The sequence below is a fragment of the Scyliorhinus torazame genome, chromosome 16 (genome assembly GCF_047496885.1).
Source record: "Scyliorhinus torazame isolate Kashiwa2021f chromosome 16, sScyTor2.1, whole genome shotgun sequence".
Classification (NCBI taxonomy): domain Eukaryota; kingdom Metazoa; phylum Chordata; class Chondrichthyes; order Carcharhiniformes; family Scyliorhinidae; genus Scyliorhinus; species Scyliorhinus torazame.
The window spans coordinates 20,434,827-20,460,303 of NC_092722.1; the positions used below are offsets into that span (position 1 = coordinate 20,434,827).

At 43.0% G+C, this 25,477-nt stretch overlaps 1 protein-coding gene across 1 annotated transcript in view; it reads left to right on the plus strand.

Moving 5' to 3' along the window:
• Positions 1–483: 483 nt before the first annotated feature.
• The window catches only part of skia (v-ski avian sarcoma viral oncogene homolog a), a 191,545-nt gene continuing 166,551 nt past the window's right edge, over positions 484–25,477 (plus strand). Inside the window, exon 1 of the mRNA XM_072478052.1 lies at positions 484–1,827. Coding sequence (XP_072334153.1) covers positions 919–1,827 — 909 coding nt within the window. The 5' untranslated portion in view covers positions 484–918. The remainder of the gene's footprint in view (positions 1,828–25,477) is intronic.

Below are 25,477 nucleotides of genomic sequence, written 5' to 3' on the forward strand. Positions count from 1 at the left end.
ATTTGTGTGCTCAAATTCTGCAGTGGGCCTTGAACGCATGACCATCTGACTCAGACTCAGAGATGAGAGTGCTCTTAGCTGACACTAAAGCAAAAGTAGACAGAGACAGTTCTACATCCAAAAAAGTTTATTATATTAAAAATAGAAATTTGAATTCTATGTATTGCATTTTCTTTCTAAATTATTGATTATACATAAAAAGTTACATTAATATTTGATCATTGTATAATTGTTCAGACATCTGAGACAAAAAAAACCTGTTATATTGCATCTAGCTGATGATCTGTAAAACATACATGTTTTGTCCAAGAAAGCTGCTGGTGACTAACCCTGATAATTAACGATATCAAGTGAACTTTGGAAAAAAAAAACCTCCCTTCTGCGTTGTAGTTTTGAAAGCCACCGGTCTGTGAAACCAGTTATTGCATATTTGTAGGCTGCTGTTGAAATCGGTGGGCAGTGTGCTGGTTCCTGGAAGAGCCCTGGGGGAGTCAGACGCATTCTTGGCTGAGATTCAATGCCTGACCTAGACGCCGACAAACAGAGGGGAGAAGGCAGTCTGAGCTGCAAGGTCGTATTGTGTGGATGTGCCGCGTCTTTACGCTTGCAGATCGTAAAAAGAGGGCTGAAAAGAAGAAGAAAAAAGGAAACAAAGTACAGAGTGTAAAACCAATTGGGGACTGGATTTCGAAGGACTGGTTGAACCAGCATTTGCTTGAAGAGATATTTTTTAGGGTACAATCGTGGATATGTTTGAACGCAAGAGTGCTGCAGAAACACAGCACGCTTAGAGACTGGATTTCATGAGCTACTTTAATTTTTTCCGTGGTGGTGGGGCAAACTTGGACGTCGTGTCTTTTTAAAGGGAGATTTATCTGATTTTATACAAAACGGGTGTGCTTTTTGGGGCCAGAAATCATGGAGACTATACCAAGATCTAGTTTTCAGCCTCATCCAGGACTCCAACAAACCTTAAAGCAGTTTCATCTCAGCAGTATGAGTTCGCTTGGAGGACCCGCGGCTTTCTCTGCTCGATGGGCTCACGAGATGATGTACAAAAAGGAAACTGGGAAAGAGACAGATCAGATTATTCACCTACCTATACAGCCTCCTCCCGTCATGCCGGGACCCCTCTTTATCCCCTCGGACCGATCAACGGAGAGATGCGAGACCATTCTGGAAGGGGAAACCATTTCTTGTTTCGTAGTTGGTGGGGAGAAGAGGCTTTGCTTGCCTCAGATCCTGAACTCTGTGCTTAGAGATTTTTCCCTCCAACAGATTAATTCAGTCTGTGATGAATTACATATTTACTGCTCTAGATGCACGGCAGACCAGCTGGAGATCCTGAAAGTCATGGGGATCTTGCCCTTCTCTGCCCCATCCTGTGGTTTGATCACCAAGACAGACGCAGAGAGGCTTTGCAATGCCTTACTCTACGGGGGAACCTACCCTCCCCATTGCAAAAAAGAATACTCTAGCACCATTGAGTTAGAGATCACTGAAAAAAGCTTCAAAGTATACCATGAGTGTTTTGGGAAGTGCAAGGGACTCTTTGTGCCTGAATTGTACGGTAACCCTCATGCTGCATGTATCCAGTGCATGGACTGCAGGCTTATGTACCCTCCTCACAAATTTGTAGTACACTCGCACAAATCATTGGAAAACAGAACCTGCCACTGGGGTTTCGATTCGGCCAACTGGAGAGCCTATGTCCTTTTGAGTCAGGATTACACGGCAAAAGAAGAAAAGGCACGATTGGAACAGTTGCTGGATGAAATGAAAGAGAGATTTGATTACAGCAACAAATACAAAAGAAAAGCACCCAGGGTGAGCGTTGTTTTACTATAGGTTGTTACAGTTGACTATTTCCACTATGGCATAGAAACCCCCCCCACGTCAAAACTAATAATGAAGGTGTTTAAATGTAATCTTTTCTCAGGCTTTTTCAAACCCACCACAGAGGCTAAGAAATAGGAGCCAGAACTGTACATTATTTTTCTCAACTCATATAAAAGTTAAATCAATCGTTTTCGGTTTCACAAGCGCGATACTGGTCACGCTTGTATTGTGTGTCCCAGTTCTGTAAGCAGTTTCTTTATCACTAATTGTGGAAGGTATGCATTTAAATTTAAATTCTAATGTCCTTTTCCCTTCCCTTGGCGGAGAAGTTTTGAACTCATGAATGATACCTTTAAATACTTGGAAGGTGTACGTATTTAATCGTTACCCATTATAGATAATGACGTGCTAAAGTGAAGCATTAAGTTGACTCCGAGCTGCTCAATGTGATAGTTTCAGACAAGGGTGTGTTCCTTGCTCACTGATATGTGGGAGTGGTTTTGAGAGATGAGCATTAGTATGGAGGGGGCTGAGTCTCGACTGCAGGCATGGCCTGTGTAGGGCACTGTTTTAGCCAATCCACATCTATTCAGCAGATCCTGAGGATATTTAATGCCGAAAGGCAAACTGGGGAAGCTGCTTAATCCGATCTGTACTCAAACTAGATTTCAACATTATCACGGTTGTGTTTAGTTTCGTTCTCGTTTCATCTGGAACTCCAATAAATATATACGGAATCTGGGCACTTTATTCCAAATTATAAAAATAAGAGTTTGGAACTATGTTACATACAATGTTGCGATTCAAAACCCCAGCTATCCGACCTCCAAATACGCTATTAACCTACCAATTCGGATTTCACTCTTTGGTGCAAAAATGCAAGAAGTATTTTCGTTTCTAGTTTCTCCCCTCCCATCGTCCACCCTCTTTCATTCTGATTTCCAAACAGGAGCTAGCAGACACTGCATTGATTGTTTTTTTGCGTGGGTAAAGGTTATGGCCGTGAACCTTGGGCTACCTCTTAACTGAATTGAAAAGGAAACGCACAACTTTTCATTTGCATCAATTGTTATGAATTTTTTTTTTAAAAGGCCGACGAAGCAAACTCGGGATATGTCTGACAAGTATGCTGTTTGACTTTCAATAGGCTAATTCATTCCCTCGCGCCTTTTGGATTTTTGGCCCTGCTGTAATACTGTACATTACCCGAGCAATTACAGAGCGTTTAGTAAGCAGAAAAATAGTGACCTGTGCCAAGGAATATTGGATTGCATTGTTTAAGACTTCGGAGAACTTTACTTTGAAGAATTAAGGTGCTGGAGTGTTTTTTGGCTATAAAAAAGCAAAAGTCCCAAGTAACTTTTGTAGTCTAAAGCAGTGGTTTGAAGAAGTAAAAAAGCCTATATCTGAACGAAGAGTTAAATACTAAGCTTGTGCATCATGGAGGATCGTTTTGCACACTTACAAAAACGAGCATTTAATAATGCAAGTGAGCAGACGTTTTAAGGGGTTATAAAGCATCCCTTTGTGCTATCTGGACGAAATCCGATATTTCTTACCAGTTTGTTTGAGACGACTCGTTGTGCAGATCAGTGCATTAAGAAATTGAGTGGCCCATTTCTGGACATCTATGTTATTTTTGTCAAAAGTGTTATGTTCGATTTGCTGGGTAAATTGAAGAGTTTTGCTTCAGAATTGAAGTATGCACGCTTAGGGCCCCGCCAGGAAAATATGGAAAGATTGCGTGCAATACAGACAGGAAGTTGTGGTTAATGAGACTTGTGGATATTGCGAAAGGCGAGAGAACTTAATGTGCAGGAGTGTTGAGAAACCTGGATGTACGGACTTTGTCAAGATTAGACTTGAATCCTGCCGGAGTTCTCTCACGCACCAGTTGATGTAATTCTAGATTGACCAAGATAGGGGCCCCTATACTGTTTCCCCATCCCTCGTAAATGTCTGGCGGGAAACGTGTGCAATAACTGGTGCAAAGTCTTCTCTCCCAGTCTTTTTCATACGAAATCCCACTCTTTTGTACCCATTTTAACATAACACATTCCTTATTGATGTGCATCTATGTTCGCACCCTATAATTTAGGTGGGTGTGGTAAAGATAAATTCCAGGAGGCTGTGAAAGGGCTAAAACTTTGAAGAACTGATGTACTAGCAATGAAATTGAAATCTGTATTTCCATTATAAAAATATTCGTGCAGGCATTAATTTCTGAAGTGTTGTGGGTAAAATACATCTTTGCCACGCACGTCGAGGTTTTTGCGCATCCTTGAACAGGTTGCAATATTTGGGGGGAGGGGGTGAATTACGCCCCCCTCCTTCCATTCCTCCAGATGTCACAATTACACAAGAAGGCCCCTCAGTCAAGTCGGTTTATCCGCCCACCCGCACGTGGACAATGGCAACAAGAGCCGGCCGACATTTTGTCATATGTCTCCGTTCCATTCAGGTGACTGAGCCGCAGCCCATTTGCTGTGGCGGTCCAGTGACGCCTGCAGAGCCCCGCCCCGAAGCGGCCCAGGTGATCGGAATAGCGCGTGCCGTGATCGGAATAGCGCATGCCCAGTAAGCGCGCCCACGTGACCGAAGTGGCGCATGCTCAGTGCACCGCCCGCCTCCCTCCACCTTCACACGTTGTCGATAGTTTATTTGAAAAACAAAAACATCCATCACTTACCCGTGCGGCCCGAAACGAGGAGTGACGCAACCTCCAGATATCATTCAACGCCGCCGTCGTGTTTACACCACCGAGTTTCCTTTTTGCACCAGGCGTCCCCCTTGCCAATTTTATAAAATAAATCAACGTTTCGATCTGTGGCCGGGATTATTCGTACCAGGCCGCGTCGAAAGAGGAGTATAGGGCGGTGAATTCCAACGAGCGGAGGGGGTGGACGGCCGGCAGCTTGGCCGCGGAAGGTTGCCCTGGTGACCGAGGGCGGGGCTGTGTACCGGGGCCGAGTGCGCGTGCGCACCGCGACCGTTGAGCACGCGGCGGCTGGAGGCCTGCAGCTGCCGTCGCGCGCGCAAGGCCCCCGTCCCCCAACGGTCTCCGATGGCGGTACGTGCTGCCCCCAGGTCAGGGCTGAGCACATTTACCCTGCCAACCCCCCCCACACTTTATCCCTTCAGGATAACACACCAGATATCATGAGACTGCTATTTTCTTAAGTCAACTCCAGCCATGAGCTTAAATCAGTACAAGTGCGCATCTGTTGTGCTTATTCTGGTCCAAGAAGACACCAGAAGAGTGATTTTACTGCCATGAAGTTGTTTGTACAACAAAATAAGAATATATATAATTCATTGAGCTCGGTGTAAAGGCGAATTCACCCTGATCTGGTTTACCACATACATAGGTTTCGAGATATTTTGGCTAGTGAGCCTCTTGGGGTTTAAAAAACTGGAATGGCCCAACCAACTTTTGAAATTTCTTAGTGGGGGTGGGGGGATTAAAATGTTACGATAAAGATGATATGTCTAGTGCTTAAGGAAATATTCCTAATTTATTACTTTTATCCTTTGTCTTTGATTAATTAACAAGCCACATTTGGAATGCATGGTTCAAACGTTTCAGAATTGCTTTGTAGGGGTATTGGAGTGTTTGTTAAAAGTATGGCAACAAAGTTGGTGATGTGGTGATAAAATAGTGGGTCTTTTCTGGATCAAAATAAACAGGCTTTCAATATTTTCATAAAATACCGCAGCACAATTTAGTGTAAAAATTGAAGTTCACTTCGCCAAAACTTATAGACATTTAAGAGTGATTTTGAAAACTAACTGTGGGCAACATAACAGGATGAATTCATATTTAGATATGAATGTATTTGTCCTTTTCCCTGCATTTTGGAGTGTTGGGAAGTAATTTCTGATCTACCTTGATTGAAGGTTTTTAAGTTTGTATCTAGTTTTGAGTGAAATTTATGTCTTGCATACATTCCTCTAAATATTTAGTGTATAGATGCATTTGTAAAGAATTTGTAATTGTTGTGAAGCTTCAATGATATGTAAATGAAGTCAATTATATGTAGGGTTTTAATTAGCAGCTAGGTTCATGTGTGAAGTACATCAGATTAATTATGTGGCACATCTGCTGATAATTTACTACTTTTCTGCAGACCCATCAAAACTGTGAAATTTGCATCCTTAGCTAGTTTGACAAGAAATAGAAGAATTTGCCAACAAATAAATCATGTTATGCCCCTGTCTGTGTTATGTTTGAAACTGTTTTGACTTTTTAACAGGTTAAATGAATCGCTTCATTAAATTGTATGTTACTTAATTTTAATAATTTCTTGTGCAGTTTTACTGTGTATTGAAACAGTTTCAATTTTTCTTTTTAGAAAATAAATGCTGCCTCTAATGTAGGTTGTTCTTATACAAGGCTTTTTAGTGAATTGAATAGAACTGACTGTATTTAGTCACCTAAACAAATTAACCATTTTTAAGTCAAAAAGTTTTCATTCAGATTTTCATATATTGATTAAGCAAGCCATATTAGTTATATTTTCCGTGTGTGTGTGTGCTTCTGGGAACTAACTTTCTGCCCAAGGGAGAGGGATATGGGAGGGACACAGTGGTTGTCAAGCATGCACAAGAGTTATATTGGCCCAAAGGGACTACATTTTAAAACAAAATATGCATAATGAGATTTTTTTTAAAAGAACACAGGTGTTTTAGTGTTAGTTCTCACGATGGGGAGAAAAACCTAGTTTTTCTTTGAGGCGATCTTTTTATAAAAAATTCTTCCACTGACATCTTGTGACTGGAATTACTGTTTTCTAACATTTGTAGCAAAATGACATTTGGATGTGGATGTCAATATGTGAACTTCAGCCTCTTGAAGAGGACAATCATTGACAGCACAAACTGACAACTCTAAGGCAATTCGGAGATTTCATAAGAGTGAACAGTATACTTTAGATTGTTAACTTGTCTGAGGTTTTTCAAAATCATGCTATTGTATTCTTACCCTGAGAGCTCAAGATCTCATTTCAAAAAATAAATCCAGCAATTGATGTGTGATTTTTAATTGCCAATTAACACGGCACCATTGCTATGACCTACCAACAATTGCAAGTTGTTCTTATAATCTTGCATAATTATCATTTGAATTTTGGACAATGTGGTGACCTTATTGGTTTACTGTCACTTACTCAATACCATCTTAGAGTATACCAAATTCTGGCAGATAGTTCAAATGACTCACTCGGATTCCAACTCCTGATGGTAATGCTGCTCGTATGGTGCATGTTGGATGTCAAATGAGAGCAGAAGTGGGCAGCGAATGATGGTTACTTGGACAACGTACCAGAAATTGTTAGTTGCTGATACAACAGCCGTCAGAAGAGGACACAAGAGAAACAAGCATTTCTTTCCTCCAATTATTTCCTCCTTTTTAGTGAAGAGGCTGAATATTGCTGAGGTGCAATCCCTTGAGTATCAATTCCTTGGTTACTTCACTCAGAGGGCATTCTTCATTTTGTGGCTAGACAATGAGTGTTAGCAGGGGAGGCAGTGGCATGGTGGTATTGCCACTGGACTAGTAATCCAGAGACCCTGGGTAATGCTTTTGGGATATGGGTTTGAATCCCACCAGGGCAGATGGAGGAATTCAAATTCAATTAAATAAAGTCTAATAACGACCATGAAACCATTGTTGATTTTTGTAAAAACCCATCTGGTTCACTAATTCCTTTAGGGAAGGAAATCTGTCATCCTTACTTGGTCTCGCCTACATGTGACTCCAGACCCACAGCAATGTGGTTGACTTTAAAAAAAATAAATTTAGAGTACCCAATTAATTTTTCCCATTAAGGGGGCAATTTAGCATAGCCAATCCACCTACCCTGCACATCTTTGGGTTGTGGGGGCGAAACCCACGCAAACTCGGGGAGAATGAGCAAACTCCACAAGGACAGTGGCCCAGAGATGGGATCGAACCTGGGACCTCAGCGCCGTGAGGCAGCAGCACTAACCACTGCGCCACCGTGCTGCCCCGTGGCTGACTCTTTAATGCCCTTAGGGATGGGCATCAAATGCTGACTCAGCCAGTGACGCCAACATCCAACAAAAAAGCAGAACAATTGGGCTCGGAGAGCACAAATTAGGTTTTTTTTTCAATTTAGAGTACCCAATTCATTTTTCCCACTTAAGGGGCAATTTAGCGTGGCCAATCCACCTATCCTGCACATCTTTGGGTTGTGGGGGCGAAACCCACGCAAACACGGGAGAATGTGCAAACTCCACACAGACAGTGACCCAGAGCCGGGATCGAACTGGGACCTCGGCGGCATGAGGCAGCAGGGCTAACCCACTACGCCACCGTGCTGCCCGAGCACGAATTAATTTTGATCCCATCCTCGCCCGATACCTGTACAAGCACACTTGCCAGCAGAGGTTGGTGGCTAGAAAATCAAGAGCTCCATTTGTGATTTTTCCACATCCTAGTCCAGGGATATGGAATGTAATTCTTTGGCTGAAATTATTTAACTAACCCTGAGTTGTGATCTAACCTGTCACCTCCTGGTCTCCATTACATCACATCTTAACCTGTGGAGTTTTCTGACCGATGTAAAGAAAAATTTGTGTCTCTCTATTTTCTATTTGATGACAAGTTATAATTTTGAGGAAAGATCCATAGAGGTTGTGGAATGAAGCAAAGTTAACTATACTGTTCCAATAATGGACACCTGAATACATCTGTGGGTGAAATAATACAGGAAGCTTTAATCACAGGGGAGTATGGCTCATGGTAAATATATTTTACCTTTTTTAATTGGCATTTATATCTGTTCATCCTAAGGTTTGAAAGGTACACGGACCAGGTTAGGGATCCAGTTGTTTTATCTTATTCATGCTATCCATTCTATTTTAAGTTGGTGTTAAATCCAAATAATTTGTGGAGTTTGCACACACTCCCCGTGTCTGCGTGGGTTTCACCCCCACAACCCAAAGATGTGCAGGTTAAGTGGATTGGCCGTGTTAAATTGCCCTTTAATTGGAAAAAAAAAGCATAATTGGGTACTCTAAATTTTAAAACAAAACAAAAAAAATCCAAATAATTTTGACAGTGCAGATGGTTGACTAGACTTCGCGCTAGGAGGGATAGTTGCTGATCTGATCACTTTGCAAAAACGTTATTAACGCAAACATTTGACTGGTGGATGCATGGAGATACCTAAAGACAGAAAATAAATGTTAAAAATTGGTTTTTTTATGTAACGAAAACCGCTGGTACAGATTTTCGTTTACAGTCTGTCAAAGAAACAACCCTGGGGACTTGGGAATGGTGTTGCACATTTATTAGACTCCTGTATGTTGCTGGAGCCAGCAAGGATTTATTTGCAAGGATTCAGTGCTGGGGGCACTGATGCATGACCCTTCAGGATAGCAGAATTGATACCAAAAACTGAACCGCATACAATTTAAGTCTAAAGAGTGATGGTACAGGTGATAGGGTTTAGATGTGGTTATTGTGCATTATCATGTGTTTTGGGGTTTGCAATTTGTATTTATTCTGTTTTTCTGTACGTCACACTATTTCACATCCTTTCTCCCCAAAAGAAAATACATTGATCAGTAGACCATTTTCTAAATTGATTGGGAAGGATTATTTGATTCTTCAGAATGTGCAAGACAGCATTTTTCTGAACAGTGCAGTGTAGTGTTCCAGAATGATCAAAGTTGTATCACAATTATTCTTTGGGTCATACATTTTGCCTGCAAGAGAAAAGTTGCTCCTCCAACTGGATTTAGAATTTTCATATGATTTCCATTGATCATTAGTATTTTTTTGAAGAGTGTGATCTGTTTTAGCATTTATTACAAGTTTCTTATTTGTGTAACTTTTTGCAGCATTTAGTATGGGTAAGCAGTAGTGAGTGAATGGACTTCTATACAGTAGTCTCATTGTTGTGTCTCTTTATTACCTTGTCCAAGATTATACCATGTAGTTCAGTGATCACACAGAAAACATTGTGCATTAGTTACTGCGACCCTGCTTTTATGACTTTGTACTTTATGCAAGCTGCAGTTAAAGAACGATTTGAATCAGTTAGCAATGGTGTCTGCCAGGGACAATATTATGAGCCCAAGTCGGTAGCCAGTCTGTCTAGCTCGTGGAGGATATTCAATAAGCTTATAAGTCACGTGTTAGTTTATGGTGCTAGTTGGTAAAATTCTCTTAACTGCAGCAGCATGCTGGCAGTGCATTCCAGACATTCTGTCAGTATTTTGCTGCTTCAGCCACAGTGGCCTTTGTGTTGCGATGTCAGTTTTCATTCCCATGTGTTGCTGGGGGCACTGACATATGACCCCGATGATACTGTTTTCCCCACCCCTAAGTTGCCTGAAAATCCCAGATGGCAGTGTGAAGTGGGGGTGGGGAAGGGCAGAAAGCTTAAGGGAAATGTTGGGATCATATAGGAGCTCCTATAACCATGCTTTATTTTAAATGTAATTGCCTCAATTTCAAGAAAAAACTTACAAATTTAATACTGTAAATTGCTGAGCTTTATATTTATATTATGCTAACATGTCTGTTCCCTTTTTAGATCCACTTAACACCACAAAATTAACTACCACATTTTTTTTCTTATTTCCCTCCATATACTTTGCCGTTTCTGTTTCTAATCCATCAGTACATTGAAAAAAGCAAATTACTTTGTTGTCACAAACAATATGTAAGATTGCAAGATAAATATGAATAGACAGTCAATTAGCAGAAAGTATGGTTCTAAGGTATTTTGCTACTGCATATGTGAATTTCCTGATTTTAGTCCTAAATTTATCTTTTAATAGTTTAAACTTCTGTCTTGCTTTCATGTTTTCTACCTTTTGCATTCCCTTTATTCTCTGTGTATTTCAGATCACTTCTCAGCATAACTTGTTATAGTTTTTCAGTTTTAATGCCAAGCCTACTTTTAAAATTAAAATGATTGATGTTCAGGAGAATTCAGCATACACCTTACGACAAAAAATAGGAAGTATGGCTGGCAGTATAGCAAAAGAGGACTGTAAAATATGAACTTTATGTCATACAAATAGAGTTTAGCACAGGGATTTGTCCTTTTCATAGCTTGACATGTCTATGACATGAAAGATGTCTACTTAAGCAGATTCAGTAGTAAGTTTCCAAAGGGAATTGAATAGATATTTGAAAAGGAAAAATTTGTACGGGAGTGGGACAAATTGGAATGTCCTTTAACAGAACTGTCACATGTGCCTACCGGTCGAATGTTACAATTAAAATGTGCCCTAAAACTATTGTGGTTAATTTTTCCGTAGATGTCTAAACTTGATATATATATATATATATATATATATGCCAGCAGTTCTGCACAGGCCTGTATTTTGTGTTTCCTGGTAGTTTTGAGGTGTAATGATCAGGAACCAGATTACTGCAATTGAGTAATGAATGATCGGAAACTAATGGATAATTTTGTTCAAATTATGCGAATTTTGGGAAATTCCAATGATTTTACTGGAATTATATTGGGGGTAGTTGCTTTTGAGTAGATTGGCAAGCAAAATCTTTTATTGCAGTATTTTGGAATATTTTTTCAAAGTTTTGTTCACATTTTTGACTTCTTTAGAAGTTTTGGGTAGCACGAGTTGAAAACATGAATTCTTACTCCAAATTCATGTGTTCAATATGAATGAAATCTAATTTTAAACCTTACCTTCTGTCCACCCCATCACAAAGTTGCAAAAGTTTTTTTTAATCATCGTTGGAAATTAGCATATGAGAAGAACTAAAATATTGAGAAATTTACTGAATTCCCAGGGTATCCAAATCTCCCATTCTTTCTTTGTCTGACTGTTTGAATATTAAAGAAGTGAAGAGGAGGCTGCATTTCACATGCAGCTCATGAAAGGTTCCCCATTCAAAGCATTGTATTGAAGCTGCGATGTTGCCAGGTTTCTGCACGACTTTCCAGATCAATGTCTTCAGAGACTTCAGCTCAGAGTCTGTGGTTAGATTTAACCATTTCCTGACCTATATGGTGAAATATTGTTATTAGCAAACAGACTGTGATTCTTGAAACTCAAGTGGAGGTAACAAAGAAACTCAAACCATTATTTCAGCTGAACAATTTGCAATAGTTAGTTTTTAATTTATTTCTAATATATACTTACCATGGCTAATGTTCAGCAGACACTTGCACTGTTTATCTTGCACTTGCTTTACAGAGTAAATTCCAGAATTCATGAAAAATGTCTGAAATATTTATGGCCGCTTTGGATTTTGCATGATAAAGGCAGTTCATGCTTGTTACGCAATTGTAAGTTCTAGGAGGAAGGAGGAATGCAAAATGTATTGCATTCCAAAGTGTATTTGAGGAAATACTGGTATAGTTTTCACGTGATGTATGACTAAGTTGACAGTTGATTTGGACAAGTGAAAGTTTCTCTTCATGAAATAAAGGCTGAAAGTTTGTTCAAATTATAGGCTCAATACAATTCTATTTGTGTAAAATACCAACTCCAGTGCCACAAAACAGAGACAACGGGTTCTCACTTCGTTCTCAGTCTGTGACATAAATTATTGGAACAGAATATATTGGGGGCTTTCATGCCTCCTCCAGTACAGAGGGTCATGCTTTGATAGCCCAGGCACCTAGTTCTGGCTGACAACAGGAGGCAAATATCATTTCTGGAACGACTCCTGATATCATCAATTACAAATAGATTAACTTGAACTGTATTTAAAAAAAGGTCATCTATAAAGTTCACTTGAGGGTCCTTTCCAGAAGAGTCATTATACATGTCTATTTTCATAATATTTTAATCTGGCTGAGTGCTTGCTGGGCTGGACAGGGTTAACTTTTGAAAATGATTTCCATCCCATTCCTCTACAAACACATGCATGTAGCCATTCCCAGGTAGATAGCTGGAGGAGAAGGGGTGATGGGGATAAGACTTTATATGGTTACACAAAATAATATTGCTCTTAATCTAATGAGAGACACTTATTCAGATATTCGGCATCAACTGTGCAAAATTATCAGTGTTTTGTGAGTCCAACAGAATAATGTGATTGAAAAGTCTACTCCTGGCGTGGGTGGAATTATGTAATGACCGATGAACCATTGTTTTGAGGGTTGGGGGAATAATTCACTTTAAAAGATCTTTATGAAATTTGAATCCGCAGTTAGAAATGTGTGTTGGTTTTATTACATTTGTTTGCCATTTTTAGAATTATCAGTAGGGGTTCGGTGGATAAAACTCTTTCGCTGAGGATACGTTTTTATACTTGTATTGAATGCAATCTATATTTGCTATTTTATGGTATATAGTTCTATTTTATTCCATGTGCTATAAATCACTCCCTGGTTTTGTGACTTGCTACCTATGCGAGTGACACTCTTGAACCACAACTAAGTGCAACAAAACAATCCAGGGTGACAAACCCCCTCAGTCTGTTTTCCACTTTCCCTCCAGTAATGAACTGCCTAGACTATACTCAGAACCTGCCCCAAAGCCATGGTTAAACAAGGTAATTTAGAGTGTGAGGGATTGTTGAACATATGTTCACAAAAATTCAGCAACATTTTTGTGTAGTTTGGATGCTTAAAATGTAACTTCCTGCGGTTAGTATAGAATAACAACGGTCAGTAAGTATATCATTGACTGAATAAAGGTATACCAATATATCAGATTAAATGTAATAATTGGAAGCCGTAATTTGATGTTTTTTGTATTAGTTACGGGGTAATGGGATTTGGTACTATTCACGACTTGGCTCTCCTGACCTTTCTTACCAAATGGGGTTAGATGATGTACGGGATGTGGAAGTAAGGGCATAAGTAGGAGGTTTTAAAAATGTTTGCCTTACTTCAACAAATGAGACTGACTGGAGGAGCAATTTTTGTGAGTGGTAAAGGAAAGCAAAATACTGTAGTAAACAAAACTGTTGACGGGTGCAAGGAAATAAATGAGGCACAGGCTTCACAAAGGGGTAGTAGACAGATGGGAGTGGAATAAGAATGTCAGCTGGGGGAGGTCAGAGTATGAACCGTATCCCAGGAACAGAGGCTGACACGTAGGCAGAAAACAAAAGCTGACAGGCAGCCTTCAGACTTACTCTAACAAGAGTGTGCATGCATGGAAGATCAAGCCTATTCATGCCTCTGAAGGGAAATCTCTCGAGGACCACCTGAAGGATTTAGAGAGGAAGTTCACAGCAGCCTGGATTTGGATGTCTTGAAAACCAGTTTAAATACAAATGGCTAAATTAGGAGTGAGAACAAAAGGATTACAATATATTGACACACATCTACATTAGGGGTGTGTTTGATTTACCAGGAATGACATTGCCCAATCAAACTCCTTAGACTAGGCTTCTAAAACAAAAATAAGATTGTAAGAAATGGAAGCAGTTGTATGCCATTCGGCCCATTGAACCTGTTCCGCCATTCAGTATGGTCATGCTGATCTGATGGTGATCTTAACTTCACTTTCCTGCCTGCCTCCCATTACCTTCTGAATGCCTTGTAGATCAAAACTCTTTAGCTTTGAATACATTTAATGACCCAACCTCCACTGCTCGTTGTGGAAAAGAATTCCAAAGACTGACTACCCTGTTGAGAGAATAAATTCCTTCTAATCTGTCTTAAATGGGAGACCCCCATGGGTGGCACGGGGAAAATGCACAAACTCCACACAGAGTCCGGGATCGAACCCGGGTCCTTGCCGCCGTGAGGCAGCAGTGCTAACCACAGTGCTACCCAGAATCATATGTTTTAATAAGATCACCTCTCACTCTTCTAAAATCTAATGAGCATATAAACATTATATATGGGGCTGAATTCTCCCAAAATGGGGCTATGTCCCAATGCTGGAGTTGCACTTCCCATTTTACTGCAAAAAATAAAAGTCGATTCACTTACCTTGAAGGGGCTGGCAGGGACCCGAGTGCTTCACACAGCTTTTTCACTGTGCGAACGGGCCCCCGCATGTCCGGTTATGAGTCTGAGCACGGCGGCGGCCTCCAGTGGCCGCGAAGAGCGCCATGGCGGACTCGGACCGCGGACCAACTCCCAACAAACTAGGCCACCCCGAATCGGACCGGCCCGATTGCTGCCCCGGCCTCCCATAAGGCCCCGCCCGGTGTTCGATCCCCCCACTCCCCATCGGGGTGGCCGCGGATTGAGTCCGCAGCCGCCATGCGAGGTTCCCGACCGGCCATAAGTGGTTAGAACCATGCCGTCGGGAACTCGGCCTGCTGGGAGCAGGGTATCGCTTGGCGGGCCTCTGGCAATGGCCTCCCAGCCATGTGGCAAAAATTGCAGATGCGCGGATATTTGGGGCCCAGAGCGGCGCCAGGCCCGATTCCGTCGTAAACATTGATTCTCCGCCACCGTGCCAAACGCGAATGCGGAGAATCCAGCCCAACGTCAGAGTAGGGAAAAATAACTTTAACAGAGGGGGAGGAGGGTGTGAGCAAAAGGGAGAGTAAGAAACCTAAAGGTAAAAGTTGAGGCAATAGAAAAGTAAATTGATGTGGGTAAAGACAAGCTGAGTGGGACAACAAACGTGGTACTTTCTGAGTTATCCATAATGGCTTGTGATTACCTTGAACAACAGAATGTTATTGATTTTGATACTTTATTATTTGAAGTTTTAAGAAGAGCCTTGCAATATCATTGAAAAAGACTAAATTGAACACTGATAGTCAGCCTATTTGAGCTGTTTCCACGTACTGTAGAGAAAAAAAGTGTCAATGTTTTGGAGAACTCTGATCACAATTTTTGAGGTTGAGTTAAAATGTTCAACCTGTACACATTTTACCAAGATAGATATTTAAAAACGGGGGGGGGGGGGGGGTGGAACCATAAACACTAATTGGGGTTTTAACTTTTTTTCTCCAGATATCCTTGTTATGTATTAAATTGAGGTTATGCTAGTTACGTCAAACTGTTAATGGTGGAATCTGAGATGAATCTGAATCTTGTGCAGCATTACTGACAGTAGATTGTGCAAATTGGCTCAGGAAGTGTTTGTTGATATTTCTTGTCAATCAATAAAAGTTGGTCTAGGAATGTCCTTTCTAAAAGGAACACTGTGCCGAAAGGGAAAGAGGGTAATTATTGAATAACATTCTTTTCCAGACTGTTGTATTTACATGGGCGGAAACCAAAAACAAATCTTTTTGGCCCCATTCCGAATGGATTAGCTAAAAAGAACTTGGTGAGATTAGGATTTCATCTGTTTTATTATATTGAGGTGTACCGTCTGGCAAATTTTTGTTAACACCTACAAATTCTCTTTCTTCCAAGAAAACTAATGACCAACAAAACTGAAAGTGTTATCAAATCATTAGGCCACAAGGTATAGCAGCAGAATTAGGCCATTTGGCCCGCTCCACCATTCGATCAAGGCTGATTATTAATAATAATCTTAGTGTCACAAGGAGGCTTACATTAAAACTGCAATCTGCAATAACGTTACTGTGAAAATCCCCTAGTTGCCACACTTGTGCGCCTGTTTGGGTACACTGAGGGAGAATTCAGAATGTCCAATTCACCTAACAAGCACGTCTTTTGGGAGGAAACCCATGCAGACACGGAGAACGTGCAGTAATCCATTCTGAACTGAAATCCATATTTTTGATTTTCAAATACACTTTTTTGTCGCACATTTCCAATCATGAATAATCTACAGTAAAATATATTTTACGTTCCAGAACCACATCACAGTACTCTCAGAATAAATACCAATCTTTGCAATTTAGGGACAGAGCTATAGTCCTCTAAATAGGAACACATAACAAGTTCTTGCAGGATTAATATTATAAATTCATTGGGGTATTAGCGATTTGTGTCCTTTTTACTTGGCTGCGCTCTGCTATAATATAAAACTGTAGGGACAGCAGGTTGGCGCAGTGGGTTAGCACTGCTGCCGAGGACCCAGGTTCGATCCCGGCTCTGGGTCACTGTCCGTGTGGAGTTTGCACATTCTCCCCGTGTCTGCGTGGGTCCCACCCCCACAGCCTACTGTGCAGGCCCGGTAGATTGGGCATGCTAAATTGCCCCTTAATTGGAAAAAATGAATTGGGTACGCTAAATTTAAAAAAAAAAAACTATGAAAATACCAATTTACATTAGACATTCATAAAATTACTGGGTGCAAAACTCTGATCAGTTTAAACCGGACAACCTCTTGGTATGCACAATGCCACCAGCCACCTCCAGTGCATCATACGCAGCATACCATTTTGGGACAAGTGCTTACGCAAACATATCCTTCCAGCAACAGAAGCATCTGCAGTGGTGGTACAATACCACATATCCCTTCAATTGATGTGAAGGCCGTTTTCCAAATTTAGACCATGCAGATCCATTCAGCGTCACCCAACAAAGATCAAGCAAGAGGAATCCAGCACTAACATTATTTAAAGGGCCAGACACCACGGGTAGGATTCTCCGAGGTTCTGCACCAAAATCGCAATCAACGCGGGGTCGGAGAATGGACGTCCGACCCGAAATCCGACGCGACGGCACTCCCGCAATTCTCCAGTCCCCGGAGAATCGCCGTGAATCGTGTGCGCGTGGTCGGGGGCCATTGACAGATTCTTCAAGTGTAACTGGCGGAGTTCCCGACGGCGTGGGTCTCTCATGGTCCCACCCGTCGGGAACTCCACGTGGCGGCTGCGGACTCTGTCCACGGCCGCCCTGGTGAGCGGCCGGGGGGGGGGGGGGGGGGGGGGGGAATATCCTTCACCGGAGGGGCCTCACAGACGGCCAGTCTATCAATCGGGGGCCACAAATCCGTGGGCGGGCGCACAAGATCTTGGGGGGGGGCTATGTTTTTGGTGTGGGTCCGCCATGTTGCGCAGGCCGCCGCCGTGCGCATGCGCGGACCCCCGAACAGCAGTGCAGGTCCCCGTATCAGCATCCGGAGCTGCGAGGACTACTCTAGGGGCCTGCTAGCCCCCTTCAGGTAGGAGAATCACTCAGGACTTTCTTCAGGAAAGTCCAGAGTGATTCGCCCACATTTTGATGTTGGAGTGGGGACATAGCCCCATTATTGGAGACTCCCGCCCCGCAACCTGGAAATATTGAGATAAGTTTCAGGATTTGACTGGGAGTGCTTCAGTGTCTTTTTGGGGAGGACAGAGAAGTAGGTGACTTGTCCACACAAAGGCTGCAACAAGCATGGGGACTACAGTGCCTCCTGGTCTGCAGCATGGCAGGTCGGTGGATTATGGGATGTGAAGAGTCGAGGCTATATTGCGCCCAGTGTCAACCTGGAGACGGACTCCTGCTTATTGACAGTGACAGTCTGTCTAACAGGCCAACTATTGCAACCCGCATTTTGGTGTGCATGCCCATCAGCATCCTCCTATTTGCCGCCCCAACACAATACTCATCGTGAGTCCATGCAGCTGAATTCATCTGACACCTCACCTTTCGTGTGCACAAACCATCCTTAGCCCAGGCATAGCTGGTGACCATGCCTGGTGACTGACCACATGCATATCCCAACTTTATACTTGCCTTTAAAAGTACATGCATTGCCAGTTTCTGTGCAGCAATTGTCAGATCAAGTAATAGTACATGCTAAATTATCTATCTCTCTCTCTCTCTCTCTCTTCCCCCTGGGGCTCGACAGGTGGTAGGCATTGTGTACATGACAGAAGAAAATCAGAAGGGAAAGTTTGGAGTAAGAGAAGTGGGGTGGAAAGCATGAGGTCCTTGGTGACACAATCGGCAGCTTCCTAATCATGCCAGATAGCAGCGTTGGTAGGTGTGTGAGTGAGTGAATCGTCTAGATATTGTGAGTCATGAGTGCCAGGGACTGGGTGCTGGATCAATGAGGGGAGTGCAGTGCAATGAACAGTATGAGACGATGGTGAAGCAGTGGATAGGAAATGTCTTGTGAAATTATATTCACTGACATTATTCACCCAGGTGAGGTCTTTAGGGTGCAGGCAACATAAATTGATCTCCCTGCCTTCTCCCAATTCTTCCTGAGGATTGTCCTTGGGAACCTCCTGACCACCTGTGGAACCAGAGCATCCCTCCTGTCCACCTCCACCACCAAGTGTTTTATTTATAATCCTGGAGCCCTCCTTTGCCCTGGTGTTCCATTTTTCACTTTAGCATTGCAGCAATATTATACTCTTATTAATACCTTATGACATCAGCCGTAATAATATCCCTGAAGTTATTAATAGCTACCTATAATTCAGTGAGGACTCCCTTTGAGGGGGTTGTCTGCCCTTGTGCGAAGAACATGGTCAGTGAATACTGCTCAACTCTCTGCGGAGTGTAGAGGTGGTTAGCAGTGGGCAGCCACTTGACCCTGCACTGCAATCATCAAAATGAAATGGCAGCAACAAATTTGCTTTCTGCCTACTTCCACTGGGCTCGTGAATTGCAAATGCTGTGCCCGAATAATGGCACAATTCAATTTTTAGCCATATCTCAAACACCATGACAAATATAGAACAATACAATTCCTACAGTGCAGAAGGAGGCCATTCAGCCCATCGAGTCTGCATTGACTCTCTGAAAGAACACCCTCCCTAGGCCCTCTCCCTGTAACCCCACCTAACCTGCACATCTTTGGACTGTGGGAGGAAACTAGAGCACCCAGAGGAAACCCACGCAGACACAGGGAGAAAGTTAAAACTCCACACAAACATACCTGGGTTCCGGGCTCTGTGAGGCAGCAGTGCTAACCACTGTGCAGCCCCTTTCTGAGAACTTGGTGTAGAAAACTAAATTTGTTATATTAAAATGCCTCTTTCTGACATAATACTTACTGTTTTATTATTCACTCTAAAGGTTTGTAGCAACTTATTTTACTAAATATTATGCTGTACACATCGGAAGACTACCTGAATTCAATTTATTATATGATGGAAATTGAACTTGTATAGATCTGCAAATAGTTTGAAACTATATTTTTGTCAGCAATGCTTAAACTGAATTTAAAATTGAAGTCAGACAATATTTCTTTGTGTTCACAGTTCTTTGACCCTAATATTAAATGTGCTTAACTGCAAAGAATGTAATAAATACTGACTACAACTGGACAACCTGTACCAATGAGGTAGCTACTAATAACCCCACCCATTTTAAGTATTTAGGGATATTGTTGAAGCTGATGTAACAAGATATTAACAGAGTACCTATTGTTGGTGCTCTTAAAATTAATTTCTTGCTATAATTGAGTCTATGACTGATTTTTTCCTGACTCTAGATCCTGATTAGCAATGTTTTACTAGTTGATGGTGCCATAAAGACAACTTGTGGATTTTAAAAATTACAGTTTTAGACAAACTACAGCAAATGTAAACAACCATGAATGGGTTTCAAAATCTTCAAACATAATTTTTCTGCAGCACCTTGATGAACATTACATTGCTTTGTATAAATTAATCTTCAAATGTAAAGAAAGGGTGATGAAATATGTTTTGATAGATACAGTGGTCAGTGTTTATAAAATGTTTAATTTGATTGAGTTTATTGATGTAGCTGGGTAATGCAGGAGAGGAGATTGATCATTGTCCTTCCGCTTCAGTGCAAAGGGCACAGCATCAGTTTGCATTATTCATTATATTGAAATGTACACATCTTTGGCATCTTCTCTTCCGTCTCTCCAGTCACACAGTCTGTGCTGTCTGACATTGGTCTAATCAAACCATGGCGATGAGGCTAGACACATGCAATATAATGCTGTGGTTATATTAAGATCTGTTTCTTGTAATCTAGTCTCAGTTTATTGAACAAATGCAGACACCATAAGTCTATTACTTAAAAATAACAGCTCTCCACTGTAGTGTGTTAAATAGACACAGGCACTTAATAAAAGAATGATAGCTTGGTATTTAAAGGTACTGGTGAAAATTTTAAATCCGTGCGGGACAGAAGTTTAATGAATGTCCAACTCACCCGGGAGCGGTGGTGAGAGGCCCAGCTGCTTTTAACGGCCAGTTCTCATTAACATGCCACTGATTGAGTAGACTGGGAAGTTGACAGGAATCAGGAAGCCCAGAGGCTCCCCTCCAGGCCTTTGGTAAATGGAGGGATAGGAATTCAGGGCAGTCCGCAATTCAATGTGGGCTGGGAGTCTGGGCATGGTCGACTCCTCATTCATGAGGCTCAGGAGCTCTCCGGCCCCTTTTAGCCCGGCCAAAAGTAACTTTTACCTGACAGAACCTACTCATTGTTTCATCGGGTTCTTGCCATGTGAGTCCCTTGCGGGCTTTCTGTTCAACTTGATGTAACAGGATTTGCATAGATGTGCGCTTGGAACACATATTTTGGATTCTATGTGGAATGGAGATGGTTGTGGGACAGATAGGTTCAGGGTTGCGGAGAGCATGTGATCAGATAAGGAGCAGGATTGACAATTCCATTGCCAGGTTGTACTCGCACTTGTGTGAGCTATTGACAATTAGCAATTATTTCTTGATCATCCATCTATCTATATTTTGAATTTTCAGACGCTTTGTAGTAATTTTCTGAGTTGTAGAAGTAAGTTACTTGTTCTGTTTCCCCACCCCATAATATTTGTAACAGAAATAATGGTGATTCAGATCTGTGCATTTTTGATTATGTTTATCTTTCAAAAAATGTTGCATTAAATTCTGCAGCAGGTGTATTGTAATAAATTAAGTTTAATCAAAATTGCAACTTTTTGCTAGTTAATTTTGCACAATTTGTGCCTGTTTCAATTTCTATTTTCATCGTTTCTCACTATGTTAAATAGTAACAAAATACAGACATTTGCCTCTTGAGTACCAATGTGAACTCGATGTAATGGAATATAAAATACTGTTTCTTCCATTGTTATTACACATGTTATATCTTTGATTTCAACTGAAAATGTGCACTTCAAAAATACACCATTTACAAATGACATCCATCTTTCAAAGCTAAACTTAATACTTTGATTGGCAAGCACCAATACGGCAAGCTGAGTCCAGTATTGGTACTCCTTTTTTAAGAGGAGCAATTGCTAGAAGTTGCTTTGTTTTTCGTTGTTTGTTCTCTGGACTTTCACCAAGCCGTACAAAGCTCACAATAAATATAGATGAACTCAGTAAGGAAGAAAGTTCGTCATGACTGTCAACCTAAGCAAAGAAAGAGGGAGGATGGAATTATGAAAGCTTTCTGACAAAGGGTGCCCTTGTCCTGTTTTGAAACTTGCGTTTTCAAGACATGCGGTGATGTCTAATTGGTGTAGCCCAGTTCAGCAATGAGGCCTCTGTCTGCTCGGGGTAAAAGCAATACTGTTGACAGCACAACACCTGGCTGTGCTCCAGAATCAGTTCTGGCCTTGGAAATAGGAGCACATTTTATCGCTTGATTTTTTTTTGCTGCATCGTAGGTATTTGAGCCTTGCGAATGGCTTGTGATTATTCCTCAATGCCAAGTGGCTCCTAAAGTTCAAGTGCAGAACAGAATGTACAAAGCAACAATCAATATAGTCGGTAATCGCCCAATGCTGGGGGAAGGGGTGGTGGTGTTTTTGTAGGTTATGGTGAACTTTGTAACATGACCCTGCTGTTTATCAGTAATGTACTTGTAAACATTCCGCAAATATGACAGGAAAATAGAAGAAGAATTGTTTCTTTTTCAAACTGGCTAAAAAGTGATGATGAAATTAGAAATCTTTATTCTAGTCTCTTGGGGAGGGACAACCCTTTTCTGTTATTGCTGATGTCTCTATGATATTTGCACCATTTTAATTTTTCTTTGTTTTGTGTGTATTTTGGCCCAGGTTGTCACTTTTCATCTAGCCGTCCTCCTCTATAAACCCCCTTGGTTTTGGCTGTTTACATGTTAAATAGAAAGGAGTGGAGAGGGCATTTCCGATGGCCACCATTAAAAAAAAACATGCTTTTCAAAATGGTGGAGTGGATAAAGCTGAATATTGTGATTTTAAAATACAATAATTCTTATTCATAAGCAGCATTCAAAACCTAAATAAATTGTGGCTTTGAATAATGGCTGTTTTTTATTGAAATATTTAGCCTAGAGGCGCAATGGTTACTGTGATGAACGGTTACTGTAACACTGTACCCTTGTCATCATGTAAGGTGATGTCCCCTTTAAGACTGGGCTTGGAACACTGGGGAACTCCGCCTCTGGCTCCGCCCATCTGGGAGCCTTATATAAGGGGCCGCCTTGTGGGCAGCGTAGCTGTTAGCACACGTCTCGGCACCAGTCTAGTACTTAGTTTATTAAAGCCTTCTTTACCATTTACACTAATTATTGAGGGTACCACAATTTAATAAAAAACTACATCAGGATGGACGCAGGCCTAAAACCAGAGAAGCTCAACCTGGAAGCACGGACACCGGAGGCAAAGGAAATGTTAAAATACTGGCTCCGATGCTTCGAGGCTTACCTGGACTCCTCAGAGACTCCCATCTTGGGGCCGTGCAAGCTGCATCTACTCCACGCCCGGGTGAGTCACAGAATCTCCGCCACGCTCGAAAAGGCGACACCTTATGAAGAGGCGGTCGAGCTACTCCGCAAGCGGTTCGTCAAACCTATCAACGAGGTGCACACCAGGCTCCCACTCGGTGCAAATTAAGGGGCACTGTATCGCAGATCTCTCGACCCAGGGCGCTAAATACACCCATTTCAAATTTTATATCCTTCCCCACCTCTGTGCCCCCCTGCTGCTCGGACTGGATTTCCAGTGCAGCCACCGAAGCCTGACACTGAAGTTCGGCGGACCCTTGCCCCCCCTTACGGTATGCAGCCTTGCGACACTGAAAGTCGCACCACTCATAAAGACTACCACTCTTCCCCTCTCGGCTGAGGCTCGATTGGCCTTCAACCGCATCAAGGCCGATAGCATTGAGGCCGCTATGCATGCGGTGGACGAAACTATCCTCTTCCAGGTAGAGAGCGATGCATCAGACATCGCCCTGGCTGCTACCCTCAATCAGACAGGCAGACCAGTAGCGTTCTTCTCCCGGACCCTCACCACCTCCGAGGTTCGACACTCTGCAGTCGAGAAGGAGGCACAAGCCATTGTGGAGGTTGTGCGGCGCTGGAGGCTCTACCTAGCCGGTAGGAGGTTCACCCTCGTCACCGACCAACGACCGGTCGCCTATATGTTCGATAACACGCAACGGGGCAAAATAAAAAACAATAAAATTTTGAGGTGGAGGATCGAACTCTCCACCTACACGTACGATATCTAGTATCGTCCAGGGGAGCTCAACGAGCCCCCAGATGCCCTGTCCCGCGGCACATGCACCAATGCGCAGGACGACCGCCTGTAAGCCATCCACAATGACCTCCGTCACCCAGCTCGTCCATTTTATCAAGTCCCGCCAGCTACCTTACTCAACCAAGGAGGTCAAGGCCATGATCAGGGCCTGCCAGATCTTTGCGGAGATTCAAACCGCACTTCTACCAGCCAGACAAGATTCGGCTCGTGAAGGCCTTGGGGCCCTTTGAGCGACTGAGCGTGGACTTCAAGATGCCCCTCCCATCCACCAATCGTAATGCCTATTTCCTCACCGTTATCGATGAGTTCTCCCGCTTCCCATTCGCCATTCCCTGCCCCGATATGACCTCAGCCACCGTGATTAAGGCAGTGCACAGCATCTTCACTCTGTTCGGTTTCCCCGCTTGATATCCACAGCGACTGGGGTACATCATTCATGAGCGATGAACTGCGTCAGTATATGCTCAGCAAAGGCATCGCCTCGAGCAGAACGACCAGTTATAACCCGCGGGGAAACGGGCAAGTGGAGAGGGAGAACGCGATAGTGTGGAAGACTGTCCTTCTGGCCCTACGGTCAAGAGGTCTCCCAACTACCCACTGGCAGGAGGTCCTGCCGATGCCCTACACTCCATTAGGTCGCTCCTCTGCACGGCCACGAATGAGACCCCTCACAACCGATTGTTTGTCTTCCCCAGGAGGTCTATCTCCGGGGTCTCGCTTCCACCTTGGCTGACGGCTCCGGGACCTGTTCTTCTCCGGAGGCACACGAGGAGCCATAAAACTGACCCCCTGGTCGAAAAGGTCCGATTACTCCACGCCAACCCCAGTTGCGCCTACGTCGGGTACCCAGAGGGCAGGCAAGATACGGTTTCCCTCCGGGATCTGGCACCCGCTGGATCCCCCACTACAGACACCCCTTCCCACGCCGCCCCCCTGCAGGACCCGGCACCCCCTCCCAGCCCTACTCCCCGTTGGTGAGCACCTACCGCACGCGCTCCCCAGCGCCCCCCCTTTACACACCCCGTTGGCACTGTTACCCCCTGCCCCGCCTATTCTCCCTGTTCCCCTGCCCCGACCCGGACCGAAGCTCCGACCGCCGTGCTCCCGGACGTACCCTCAACCAAGACACCCGTGTCCGCCGCACCACCGCCCGAACTGAGGAGGTCGATGAGGACGATCCGGCCACCGAGACGGATGGACTTATGATGGCATTTCACCCCCACCGGACTCTCTTTTTTAAACAGGGGGTGAATGTGATGAACGGTTACTGTAACACTGTACCCTTGTCATCATGTAAGGCGATGTCCCCTTTAAGACCGGGCTTGGAACCCTGGGGAACTCCGCCTCCGGCTCCGCCCATCTGGGAGCCGTATATAAGGGGCCGCCTTGTGGGCGGCGTAGCTGTTTGCACACGTCTCGGCAC